This window comes from Anopheles funestus, chromosome 3RL (assembly GCF_943734845.2).
Source record: "Anopheles funestus chromosome 3RL, idAnoFuneDA-416_04, whole genome shotgun sequence".
Classification (NCBI taxonomy): Eukaryota; Metazoa; Arthropoda; class Insecta; order Diptera; family Culicidae; genus Anopheles; species Anopheles funestus.
In genome coordinates this window covers 20,389,833-20,403,177 of record NC_064599.1, presented here as the reverse complement: position 1 = coordinate 20,403,177, position 13,345 = coordinate 20,389,833, and the positions used below count along the sequence as shown (strand labels likewise).

Genomic DNA, 13,345 nt, shown 5'->3' with positions numbered 1-13,345 from the left:
GTACTTGTACGAACGATCGATCAGCTGTTTTGGCTTCACAAAACGCTCAGAAACGCTCAGTCGCGTGCTTACAACACTCACAACCTGTGTGTAAAGGCTTGCTTTACTCGGGTGTGTTATATCCATCAGGGCTTATTTACAGCAGTGGCCGGTCATTGCGGTGACTGATCAAATTACCGACGAGCTGCGATCGATACCGTACAAGAACTGCACCTTCGGTGGGTGTTTCGCTTGGCAATTTTCTACCATCCTTACCAGATATAATGTTTCCACTTTGCCGATTGCATTCGGTAGCTCTCACGGCAGTTCTGAAGGATGGCCCTATGGTTGGAATTTCTGTACGCCTGTAGAAGAACCCAACACCATCACCATCGCTAACGACACCATATGGGTCAATCTATAGGGCAACTATCTTTCGCCTTGAACGGTGTCAAGTTAAGCGGTCCCTTCAGTTGTTGCACCCTTGCGTGCGTGACTGTACACCGTGAGCCCCTTCCCCACAATGTTCCACGTATCCTTCACAAGGGTAGAGGTGAGTGAGAAAAAAAAATGTGGCAAAACCGTCTGCAAAACCTCAATCTTTCGGTGCAATGGCAAATGCACTCACGTGCAATGGTCGTGTTGATCGGTGGCAACCATTATGTAAGCGAGTATGATCGGTACCGTGCCGGTGGTGATCGGCGTTGGACCTGGCCAATCGGCATTTGGAGTGCGTCATTTTCTACGATCTAAACAGGCCCGGGTCCGAAGGCTTTTGACCGGTTTTTTACTTTTCTTCTCCCTACACGAAAGCAGGGTGGCAAGGTGGGGTCATGTGTGATTGGAGGGGGAGAAGAGTTGATTTTGCGTCCCAATCACCGGTTTTGCAGTTTTAGGTTAAGAGTCACACCATCAGATGGGGCGGGTAGAAGGAGAAGAAGGATGCTATTGCTTAAGAATTTCCCTCTCGTCGTGTATGTTTAAATGGTTTGTTTACGATTTGGTGTCTGCAGTTATTTGCGATGCAGTTTCTTAGTTGGTAATGCAATTTTTGTTTTCTTTTTTAAGCTTGTTGCATTCCATTTGGTGGTGTGAATGGGTTGTTAATAAGCAGGGTGAAGAAATATCACACACAGCTGGGATGGTTTATTTTAAATTTATAGATAAGAAGCAAATTTTTCATGATCGTTCGGTGTCTGTGACTTTTTTCTAAGAAACATTTTTCAAAAATTATGGCAAATTGCATCCTTTGTTTTGTGTAGTTACTTCTGTGTTTCTATCGATTTTTTAAATCAATTTTTGATTTACTTTTCTTTGTTCTAATCATTTTCTAGAATGCGTTAAGTTAAACTTAGTAGTGAAGTTGAGATAAAATCACTTTTCGATATTTTGTTCTGAAGTAAATTCTACAATTCAAACAAAACCTTGATAGTCGGAACGCTGAATTGTAAATGCAAAATCTCTACTGAAATCTGTTTGATTTGGGCATCATTGTAAAATATAGCAAATTGTACATCTCACCCAAGCACACAACACACATCGCTAACACACCGTGCAAACAATGATGGGTCAAAATCCAGATGTGGGTTTCATCGATTGATTTGCAACGCTTTCGTCAAAATGCACGACAGCAGTGAGAATCTGATATGGATGTGTCAATAAAACGGGACCTAAACGTGCACCAAAACGCCAAACACAGTGGACAGTTTTAGATGCCTGTGTGCGATGAGGATGAATTGAGCGATTGAAAGCAAAACAACTTCGCTGGTTGATTAAATATTTGCCCATAATGTTCATCGTACAAAAACCATCCATTCACCACTGGACGAACTTTGTTGCTTGGTTGGTTGAAGCAAAACGATAGGCGGGAGCTTTTGAGGAAGCCACCAAACAAAAACCTCCCCCCAAGAGAGAAACAACAAGCAATAATGATCAATCGTCATTAGACGTAATTTGTGCACGAGATCTCCCTCGGAAAAAAAAACATTCGCTATCGACCGAAATGGAGTACTCAATTAGATATGGCTGAAATTGAAACAGAACCGCCGGATTTGATGGTGAGATCTTCGTCTGGGGTTGTTTCGAAATTAATAAAGAAAAAAAGAGCTAGTAAAATCCTGCATACTGTGAAGGACTCGTGAATAGTTGACTGTTTGCTTGCGGCCAAGCAAGAGTTTGCGGACTTTGCTGAAGGTCAATCGATCGGTCTACGGGTATGCGTACTTCTACTGCTGCTGTTAGCGTATGTCGGCTAAGTCAATAAGTGAGGCACGTAGAGGACAAGAAGGAACCAAGAGGAAGGGATACAACAGTAAAATTACCAAAATATCCGGCTCGGGCAAGAATTCGTTCATCTTTGTACCTCGGGTGCGATACTTGCTGATGCGTAAGCTTACGTTTCGCGGAATAACATCCACCAGACTCAGAATAGATGTGGTTCATCTTTCTCTGCTGCTGTTCATCATACACAAGCGAACCGAACCGAAAGTGGGAAGCCAGAAGCGTTAATTTAATTTTTCTGATCATTGATCGTCTGGACAGTACGGAGGAAGGGCGTGGAGCATTATGGAGCTGCTCATATGTTGATTTGATGCTGATTTGATTAGCGTTCTCGCGAGTCATGATCATGTAACTGATCATGAACCAATAAGCACTTTGGTCCAGAAAAATTGGGGGATGTTTTTTTTTGCCACCTCCCGGGAGTGCAAAGTATCTCGGCGGGTGGCAAAGAAGAAGTAGAAAACAAAAACCGCTGCATCATCGCATCTTGTACTCCCACTCTGAAGGTGTAAGTGTTTGGTGTCAATTGAAGTGGAGAGTTTGTCTCTAACTTCAACGCTTGAAGTGTTCGACAGAGTTTGCGAAGATCGGTTTTTTTCTCTTCTTCTCATTATTAACTGTTGGTAAGACGGAGAAACGTACATTCATGTGTAAACACAACACCTGGCTACAAATAAGGGATAGAATGGAACAAAGTCCTCAGCTGGTTAACGACATTAGCAAGATGGTGTTGGGGCCCTTTTTGATGTTTGTAATGACATGGTTTCATCGGGCAGATGAAGGCAATTCCAAGATCGAAGTGGTTTTGATGATTGCCGCTGATTGCCATTTGCACAGGGAGGTTTGCGTTTTTTTTTTGTTGCTTTCCTACAGGTTCAATTGAGTCGGCCACTCTCGGTAGTGGAGGAGCGGCAATTGAAGTAGCCTTTACCGAGATGTCTTGATTTTTGTAGCGAACCGTTTCAACCCTTACGTGTGTCTAATCACGATCGCGATTGGTGTGCGAACAGATGGAGTAAATGTTGATTTTTTTTTGTTTTGCTAAAGCGTTTTTTGCACCCTGCATCATTAAACTGGTGGCGCTCTGGTCGTGGAGTTCCCTCGGGCTTAATCTCGGGATGGAAAAAGGTCTAAGACATGGAGGTTTTTATTACACCTTCATCACGAGCTAGTTTGCTTTAGATAAATAGGTGCTGAAAGGGCTTCTTTTTAAATGGAGCTGGCATTTAGACGAGCTTCATAAGTAACGTTTAGCGGATTAGCGAGGTTAGAGTAAAATCTCGTACAATGCAAAAACATTATACAGTCTTCTTTTTGTCTTTAGTCGACGTGACTTGAAGATAAACACGATTTTATTTCATATTTAGTTACGATTTAACGAACGGGAATAACCTTCTATCGCGTATTTATAATATCCCTTATTTTAATTAATAATGTCTTCGTATCTTACGTGTTATAAAAAATACGTGTTATATTAGTTTATGAATATACGGAGCTGTAGGTATCTAGAACGAGGATAGTTAAGATCCTTCTCAGGAATCAATCAATCCCTGACGACTGCTTGCATCCAATTATGAGGTAGATCGCAACACTCTCGAGCATCCTGCAAAGTAGGCAGGACAAGCTCGAGGACGACCTGTGCCTCTACAAAAATAGAACCTACCGAGCACGGCAATGCCGCACCCGTTGTGTATCGTAGGCAGAGCCAAGCGTCACCAAGGCCCGTAATTTTCCTTACTCATTAGTTTAAGGCACGAATTGGACTGCGGCTTTCGGCACGCTTTCTATGCTATGTGTCGTTGCTTCCATAGCGATGCGCACGCGCTATCGCAAAGCATAACAAATGTTTCTTGCTTGGCCACTGTTGTAGAGTTTCTATATTTAAACGCACCGTTGCCGTCTCGGGTAGCGACGAAAAAGAATAAAATTAGTTATGCATTTGCATGTTAAAAATAAAATGAAACTGGTTTTCAGAGTTTATGAGCAAATCTGTTTGCTACTGTACAGGTGAATGATGCAAAGAGGATGTCCGTTACTTACTGCTGTTAAACTTTGCTCCTTGCGAAATGAGCATCGATAGCGGCGTCGGTCCACCCTGACCGGGTGGCAAACCAAACAGCTGATTGCTAGCATTCTGTCCAACTTTGAAGTAGTTTTTGTGCAATCCCATCGTATCCGGTGTGGTGTGGGGACGGTTCCGCGCACACTACGGCCAACACAGGACGTTGCGGGTGACGGTCGATGGCCTTGTTTGTGCGGATCGCTACGGATCGGTCCCGCACGGTCGATGCTATCGGTGGTGGTATGCTCGCGTGTTGACTTATGCTGACGGTGCGCATCTACTGCTGGTCGTGGCTGGATGGCGATCTGGACATTAGAAAGAGAACACAAGGAAGAATTAAAGGTTATTCAAGCAATGTTTGTTTTAATATTTTAAATTTGATGAAGAATACTATGCAAAAGATAAAACCTTCATTTTAACATAAAATACTTTGGATTTGAGTGAAAATAACGTTTCATTTTAACACATTGAAAATATGAAACACCTTACATGAATGGTTTAAAGTTGAAGAAAAAGTAAATCAATTCCAACCGAAATAAGAAACAACACAATCAAAAACGCTTATCTCTACTACGAAAAAACCAATATTGATAATGACGTCGTATAAACATTAGATAAGAAACTGCAGCCGGAAGATGTATGTGTTTTCAAGACTTGCTGGGGCACGTCGCAGAAATTCAATGTCATCGTCAGATTACATAACTTCCCGTGCGCACCTTTTGTCATCCGGCCGAGATCGCGCACCCTTTTCCGGCACGTGAGAAACGGATCCGACCAACTTCACCCTAACCCCAAGATCCCCTTTTTGTGGTTGGATGCTGGTGGAATGCCCGAGCACCGGGATCACGTTTTGATGGTCCCTTTTCGGTAAGGTGAGTACTATCACCACCAGAGTGGAACGCGCACTTAACGCGCACGCGGATTGTTCATACATAAATTACGCGCGAACCCTTTTTTTTCTTCAACCTCGAAACGGGACACAACCGCATATGCTGACATACACGAGCCCCTGGGGCGAAGGGGGAGAGTGTCCAATGTTTTGACCCGTGCAGATCATATGCCGGACAGGACACTGACAGTGTGCCAGTGGCGTGGTTATGGTGTGACCTTGTGTACCAAAAGCACAAAGAAATAAGCATAAAAATGACACGCAAAAAACAAGCGCGAAAATGGCCACTTCTCGGTTGGTCCGGTGTGACGGACAGTGTGCAAAGTTGTTATTATTATTATTATTGTCGTGACCTGTTCGCGAGAGTTGCCGTTGGAACGTATGAAGACGTAAAGTTGACAACTTTGCGTAAAGTGCGCAAATCGGCCCCCGATATAGGCGTAGCCGGTTGTACCTTCCCATCCTTGTGCGCCAAACTTGTGTGGTTTTTTAGTGTAAGGAATTGATTTTGTGACACCGTTTGTCCGTTGTCGATGGACAGTTTGAAATGGCTTAATTTTGTGTGTGTGTGTGTGTGTGTGTGTGTGTGTGTGTGTGTGTGTGCGTGGTTTTCCTCCGTTTCTTTTTCTCTCCTGCGCAGGACGCAATGCAACGAGGGCCAAAGGGCGAGAAAATGAGTTCTTTTGTGCGAAATTTGTAAGCGCACACTCACACACCAGTACACTCCAGTAATCCGTGTGGGGATGAAAGCAAGTACCGAAAAGGTCACCGCAAAACTCTTGCGTACACACAACCGGACCGGTTTCCTCAAGAGCGGGGTTGAGCAGAGGCGACACGATCACCCGATCGCACGATAATTGTCATGCGGGAGATCATAATTTTTACAGCGATAAGTTTTACAGTTTTATCCTCCGTACGGTCCACCATTTGGCTGGTTGGTTGGTTGTGGTCTTTCACAGCATTACCATTTATAACAATTTCTCCACCTTTACGCGTGATGCGTGACGATCGCAGGCAGCAGGCGAGAATTCTTCATGGGGCGTTGTTTCCTGACTGGTGGAACTTTTATTATACAATCATAGTGTGAACGCCTGCTGCTATTGCTGGGTGACGATCGGTTTTATTAGGTGAAGGTGAAAAACTTTTGCTTTCTTTGCAATGCCCGAGCAGCATTTACACTTGAAGCAGTTCGCGACTTTAGTGCAGCCTCCACATTATGGCGCCAACAGCACAAAATCGCTGCTACGAAGCAACATGTCGCAGAGCAATTAGTGTGGGTCCAATTTGTCGAACCCTACCGTGACTGGGCTGTGGTGAATCTTTACGAGGTGACTCCCTTACACGAGTACTTAATCGTTTCGTGAAGATTTGTGACCTTGTCGAACACTTGTCAGACATACTTTGCTAGACAGAACCGAAAAACCGAGTTGGTTAGCTCTGTTGAATGTCGCGAGTCGACGAAAAGCAAAAAAAAACCCAGTTGCTACTGGTTAATTAATTATTACTTTACGTTTTTTGTTCTTAATGTTCTTCAGCAAAGATCTCTTATTACTGTAACGAGCTACAGCTCCTCCCAGCTTTGCGAAACGCGCTCGATGATTATGTGGCGAAGATTGCGAAGACTGAAACTTTAATTCGATGCGCAAATTAAATCGCGGAATATCCCAGCTAATTTTGGTGCAATACGGTTGATTACATGAGCTGAGCTGAGAAGATGAAACATGTAAGAATGGTTAATGCAAATGGCGCAGGTTTGATTTCGATGGGTAATGTTATGAAACTCTAAGAACGCTTCGTTCTGGTCAAATGCGGAAGAGAGTTCATTAGCGTCGCTGTTGGCGCAGATGTTTAAAATGACGAAAGAATACAGATTAAGCGTAAGCTGGACAGATTTTTCTGGATTTGTTTATAAATCGCGCATGTAAAGTTGAACAGTTTTTTGTGGTGATTTGAGAATCTAACTGTTTTTAATTACGGCGCGTCTTGAAGTTTTTACACTACATCAGGTGTTTGAAAATGACGTACATTTGACACTCGGAAGTAAAGCTACGAAGTACATTTAAATGTGCTTTTATGAAAGAAGTTGTCATGGCAATAAGAATTTATCTTAAGCATATAAATCGACTAAATTGACTAGCAGCAGTCTTCTATTTTGACAATGTGAAGCTTGTAATAGTTAAGCCATCAAACGTCCTAATGCATAGATTAGTGGAAAGTATGATCGACCTCAATATTGCTAATATCTACTAACTCATCAAACAAAGTGACAGCTCCCTAAAAGCGCCATCTGTTGCCAAATCGTTTCAACTCGAGCGCTTCCGTCCTTTAAAGGTTCCATTCAATGTCAATATGCCAACTTGCAGCCTAAATACGTGCAACTTCGCAGGATGCTACTTAACGAAGACCTTTGGCGTTCGATTTCGCGCCAGTTTGCAAATGTAAACAATTTCCGCAAAGACCAGCACGCACACACGACCGATGTACCGGTGCGCACCGTTGCCATTGGAATTGATTGGCGTTGCGTAAAGGAAATCAGACATACAGAACGCAATAGAAAAAAACACACACACAAATCCAAACCACTAGAATAAGCAATCGGAGTCGAAACTGGAGGCCCTTTTCGCTTGTTCTGGCCATCACATTATCAAGGGTTTGCTTCCCACCCCCGGCACAGTATGCACATTTGAAGCGTACACCTAAGCTTACGGCAAAACCTTGATACGTATGTTTAACCTTTCTGCTACGCGTTTTGCGTTTCTAGTGTGGCTTTTTGGCGGAAACGGTTCGTTTTGCTTCTGGCAGACCCCGTGTCCATTTAATGGTCCAATGAATGCTGAACGTTTGTTGCGTATCTTAGTTTTATTTAGAAGTTTTATGAAAGCTTTTTTGCTTGTTTTGTACTCGTTATTTATTTTATAGCTTTTACCTGAACTGAGAACCTGGTGGTACATAATTGGGTCGTTGTAATTAAATTATCTCCACTGCGGAAGGTTAAGGAATGAAGTGTAAAGTTGAATCATTTTAATGCGTTCCAATAGTTATACATTTGGAGGAAAAAATTCAAACCCCAAAACACGGATACGTACGCAGCCTAAATCCTTGAGAAGGAAACCAATGTTTAGAATGCTCTGAATGCTCTGCGTTTCGATTGCGGTGCATTTGTGGCTCGGACCTTCTGATTGCCGTTGGCCTACAAAGTGGTGGATTACATAAAAGTCTGCTCCCCCCTCTTCCCCCCCTTGGTTGGTAAAGCCTCCATTACCCATCGCCTGTCATCCATCGACATGAATCCATCGTGGGGCAATTATTGTAAACTTGATACTTGAAAGCAAGGCTCACAGCACACAGCGATGCGTTTGCATTAGAGGCGAAGTGTGGAAAACCCGACGCACGGGGTGGTACTGCAGCGTGGTTCGGTACGTCCACACGCATCATCGGCAATCAATCCACCGTTTCTGGCTGGCCATCGCACATCGACCATGCAGGCAAGAAAGAAAAGGGGCCAATGCAAAGAGGCCTGACCCCTTTGATTCCTTCGCCATTTGTTCGGCTTCTTGTGTCTTGTGTTGGGGGGGGGCTATTGGCTTTTGTATTTTGGGCAAATTTTGTACCACCCTCTCTCCACGGCCAGTACCAACCCCCCGGTACTCACAATCGATTGCGCAATCATAATTAGGCTTATTATTATTAGCCTTTTCTATTGCACCAGCTTTCAACCTGCAATAGAGAGAAGCCACCAAGGTGGGGTTAATCAGAACCATTTACCATGCTTCGTGCTTTTCCCCCCCAGTTGCCCCATGCACATAGAAACGAGTTTTCCTTTCGCTGGCGAAATGTGCTCCACATACGATCGACATTACTACGACGCCATGCCACAGGTAAAGAAATGCAGATTAGCCGTATGCGATCGTGTTTACAGGCGTGCTGCAATTATTGTTAACACCTTTATGCGGTTGCTTTTTTAAGTGCATCAGTGTATGTGGTGCATCAGTTGCATGTTGCAGTTTTTACGGACGAATAACTTTTGGGACACATTCGTCAAGGCAAAGGCACCTCGTGTGGCACCACTTTATGGAGATCCGAAGGAAATTGCATCTATTTGTAATCCAATTATTTTGCTATTAGAAAAACGATTGTTAGAAATAAACCTCAAATTACAGTATAAATTGCAATGAGAAATATTTTCTTGATAAATTCAAGATTTTTCAGATGTTGAAGTAACGCAAACGACTGTAAGACAAGAGCATCAGACATAATACGATCGTAGCAGATGTTAACAAAATTGTGGCACATGATAGTGGCCCATGTCAGTGAGACTTAATTAGTGCTTCAATTGTGCTATAATATGCCATAATTCTAGTATCATCTGCTGATGTTTACTCATGTCTAATAATCTGTCATCCACAGATAAAAAATCTAAAAACCATTTTTAATAATAATTCTTAGTCATATAACAAAACCATAATGAAGTAAAATTAAAACACATATTCTCTAGTGTGAGAATATGTTTATTCACATATATGAAGATCTTTTCTTCTTTTTCATTCCTTTCAATTAAACCGTTTACAATCAATTTTTCACACCATGAAAGGGCACGCTGGTGCACCCTCGTCAAGAATGTTCACTTTCGCTTTCTTCACAGTCTGCAAACGATCGCTCTTTTGCCACCTTACCACAGCAGTGTGAACCGAATGCAATTCACACCACGATCGCTCTTTACTTACCACCCCCTTCTCCCTTTAATCGCCCCTCTTCCCTCATTTCCCTCAATTAAAAGCTACCAAATCAATTGCAAACTTCAAATGGTGCACGATCTCCACCAGTCCATCGTGATTATTACAAATACGTCTGTACCGGTCGATGCGTTCCATGTGTGTTGCACATTCACGCGCCAAACATTTAACCTCTGCCCAACTGTCTGCCGAGTAGTGTTGTGGCCAGATCTGAACCAAACACAAGCCTAGCTTACAACGAGGCGTTTGTAAAGGGCAAACTGGAGGGTACCGATCGAGATCTCAAATCTCTCACGCCACATGCATTGGACGGCAGGAAGGTTTTAATGCACGAGAAGAAGCGCCCGTACAATCTGGTGGCGGCGGTGGCGGCGAAATTTGTCTGAACCACGAACAAATCGAGCAAACCAAGCGTGAACGCACATCTCGTGTAGCATACGGAAAATGAAGAAGCAAAAACAAAAAATCAAAACCAAAAAAAAAAAGCATTGCGTTGTGCAAACAAATGAAATTTGCATAATTGATGGTGTGCCTCACCGGTTTCGTTATTTATTGTTCTCATACGCTTCTATCCTACCCGTGTTACTCAGTATCGTATCGGCGTACTGAGTATCGCTCAGTATCGTAGATTTCTTGATTTGCTCGTTTCGTGATCGCTTGCGGAAGGCTTTCTGCGATTTCCATCGTGCGACAAACAAACAAGTGTAAATCTGTTATCAAATCTGTATTTCTATCTTTTGGCAAAACATTTACACAGTTTAAGTTGCTGTCAAACAACTTCCCATTCCGTCCTGATACAGCTCAATTGCAAACTGTGTGTTGCTTAATTTTTATTAGTTTACCATCCTAATGAGTCGAGGTTAGAATGAGGATGTTTGCATGCACACATATGGGGGGGATTGAGCATTATGCTATTCGCGTAGCCCCCCCTTTTCCGAACGCCATTTTGATTGTGGCGCAGTTGAGGCACAGCAGCTTCGTGTTGTTGATGTTGGGAAGGCATGTTTGATGTTCAAATACGATACGTTGTGATAATAAAGGAGGGAAAAGCTTACAGTGTGTTTTATATTTTGTTTGTTGAATGTTTTTTTTACATGTTTAGAAAATTAATTTTGCGTCGAAGAATCACAACATCAGTAGCTGAAATTTAGTGAGATGTAGTTTTTTTTCCTTCAAAATTAATATAAAATCTTCTTTATTTAAAGTAAAGAGAAATAAAAACCCTAATATTTTTATGTTTCTACTCCCAGTTCGATATGATTGTTACGTGATAGTTAGATCGTACATCTTGTATCATTTGATTGCACCGATCAAATTGTCCAGGCGGGAGTTCAATATTGACCCCCCTTTTCGCGTACGTTGCTGTTTCCATGTGGTTGCAATTAGCACGCTCAGTAACACGCGATACACGATGCAACTTTGCTGCAATCTTCCTCACTCATTACCTCACTCTCACCTGCATCCACTGCTCCACAACCAGAGCACAAGTAAGACAGATTGATAGAGGTTTCACAGAAGCAAACAAAAAAAATCTCTTAATTGTACACCCAACAAGCGGTAAGGTTCGACATCCCTTCATTCCAGCAAATTGTCATGCGCGTCAAACTGGGTTAGTGCCACATCATTCCTACCGCGAGGGAACGGCTCAAACCGAGGGCATCGGTCGCAGCAATTAAAGTTTTTGCTCGCTCTCTTCACGAAGAACGAGCGGACTGATTTACTGACGTTCGGATGGCGCGGGCTGCGTCCACTTCCGTTTGACCCACCTGTACCAAGGCCGATCGTTTAAGGGCCCCCCGATGTGAATGTGTTCTTGGGTCGGCTGTCATCGATTTTTCCGGTGCAACGGAACAGTTGATGTCCACGCTGTATGTCTATGGTGCCGATCATCGTCTTAGAGGATCGCTAAACCTTGGCATAGACATCAGGCCAATCGGTTTCGATTTCGCACAAACGGCGTGTAGATTTATTTCTTCTGTTTGGAAAACTAATGTGGCTAACCGGGTCGTGGGCTATTGGTGTGGGAAATTCCGTACACTTTCCAACCGGTCGGATCGGTGGGCCGATGTGTGCAATTGGTCTAATAAAACCGTTCGCATATACTCACGCACCGAAGCTCCCTTTTTGTCGCGTGCTGGAAAATCAGCCCCTTTCCTCCCCACCCTTCAATTCCCATTCTAGTTCTCACCTTGGATTTACTGAGCGCAGTACAGTGTTGCAGCTGCGTTGGCACCGTTGCATCGGCCATTGCGAACAGATGAGGACGGGCGTGGGACGTACGGCAAACGCTACCGTGTGGTGCATCGGGGTGCAGAAATCAGCAGCAAGCGTACATTACTTGCAATATCGTACCGTGGCTCCACCGAGGCTGCTGCAACACGGGCCTCCAACACGTTTTGCAAAAAGGATTGCTACCAATCCGTTTTCCGTTTCGCCTCCCCGCTACCGAAGACACCGAGGACCAGTTTTATGGCGTATCGGGTCGGGCGTACCGTACCGAAAGAGCCCCCGCTGGAACACCCAAGCGCGAAGGGCGGAAAAGCGAACGGACGGTTGGTTTGTTTTGGATTTGCTAGCTTAGCTAGCGCACCATCGTTCACGCAGCATCGATCGGACGCAGCGAAACACTACGAAACTCACACTCAAGAAGGGAGGCAAAAACAAAAACCTTCAGAACGAGGTGCTAGCTAGGTGGCACAACATAACCTCCGCGGGCGCGCGCGATAACTTATGCTCGGTGCAGGTCACATTCCTTCGATGGGAAAAGAACGGAAAAAAGGGGAAACGTTATACACCGCGGAATTGTGGTTTCCGTTATGGGCGACACTTGGCTTTCGGTTTGTTTTGCCTGCACGAACTTAAGGGCACGTCACGCTACTGTGCTACGCATGAAAACGATCGCGAATGATAATAAATCGAGTGAATTGACTTTCGGCGGGTACCGCTCTGCGACCATCGATACGGATCGACGATGGACGATTGCGTTGATTTAATTCAATCATCGATACGAACTGCTGCTGGAGGTATCATTCGTTCGAAGGAATTGCTTCTTTCCAGTTTTGGCGAATTGGGGGGGAGAGTCTTTTTGTTCTTAAAATTGATTGCAATTTGTTGAATTGATTATGTTCATTTTGCAACAATTCGTGAGGTGGATTTACACGATAGCAATTTAATGGTTGTGATTTATATTTTTCTCCCATAATGTTTTATAGAAATATATTGAATTAAGTCATACGGCCTGGCCGTCCTAATGGAAATTGAAAAAATATATATTGATTTAAGTATTTTATACTTGTTTTATGTATTTTATGGAATTATTCTTTAAGCGACCAAATAGGACCAAAACCTCACGAAATTAATTTTCATTGAAAAGGGAACGAGTTCTATTCATTTTTTAACCGT

At 43.5% G+C, this 13,345-nt stretch overlaps 1 protein-coding gene and 1 non-coding gene across 2 annotated transcripts in view; both read right to left on the bottom strand.

Annotated features, from left to right (window-relative positions):
* The window catches only part of LOC125772239 (lysosome membrane protein 2), a 37,432-nt gene that overhangs the window by 11,389 nt on the left and 12,698 nt on the right, over positions 1-13,345 (bottom strand). The window contains exon 2 of the mRNA XM_049443714.1: positions 4,300-4,626. Coding sequence (XP_049299671.1) covers positions 4,300-4,429 — 130 coding nt within the window. The 5' untranslated portion in view covers positions 4,430-4,626. The remainder of the gene's footprint in view (positions 1-4,299; positions 4,627-13,345) is intronic.
* On the bottom strand, positions 3,835-4,014 carry LOC125772504 (U12 minor spliceosomal RNA). The gene has a single exon (XR_007419533.1). It is a non-coding gene; the product is annotated as a U12 minor spliceosomal RNA (small nuclear RNA).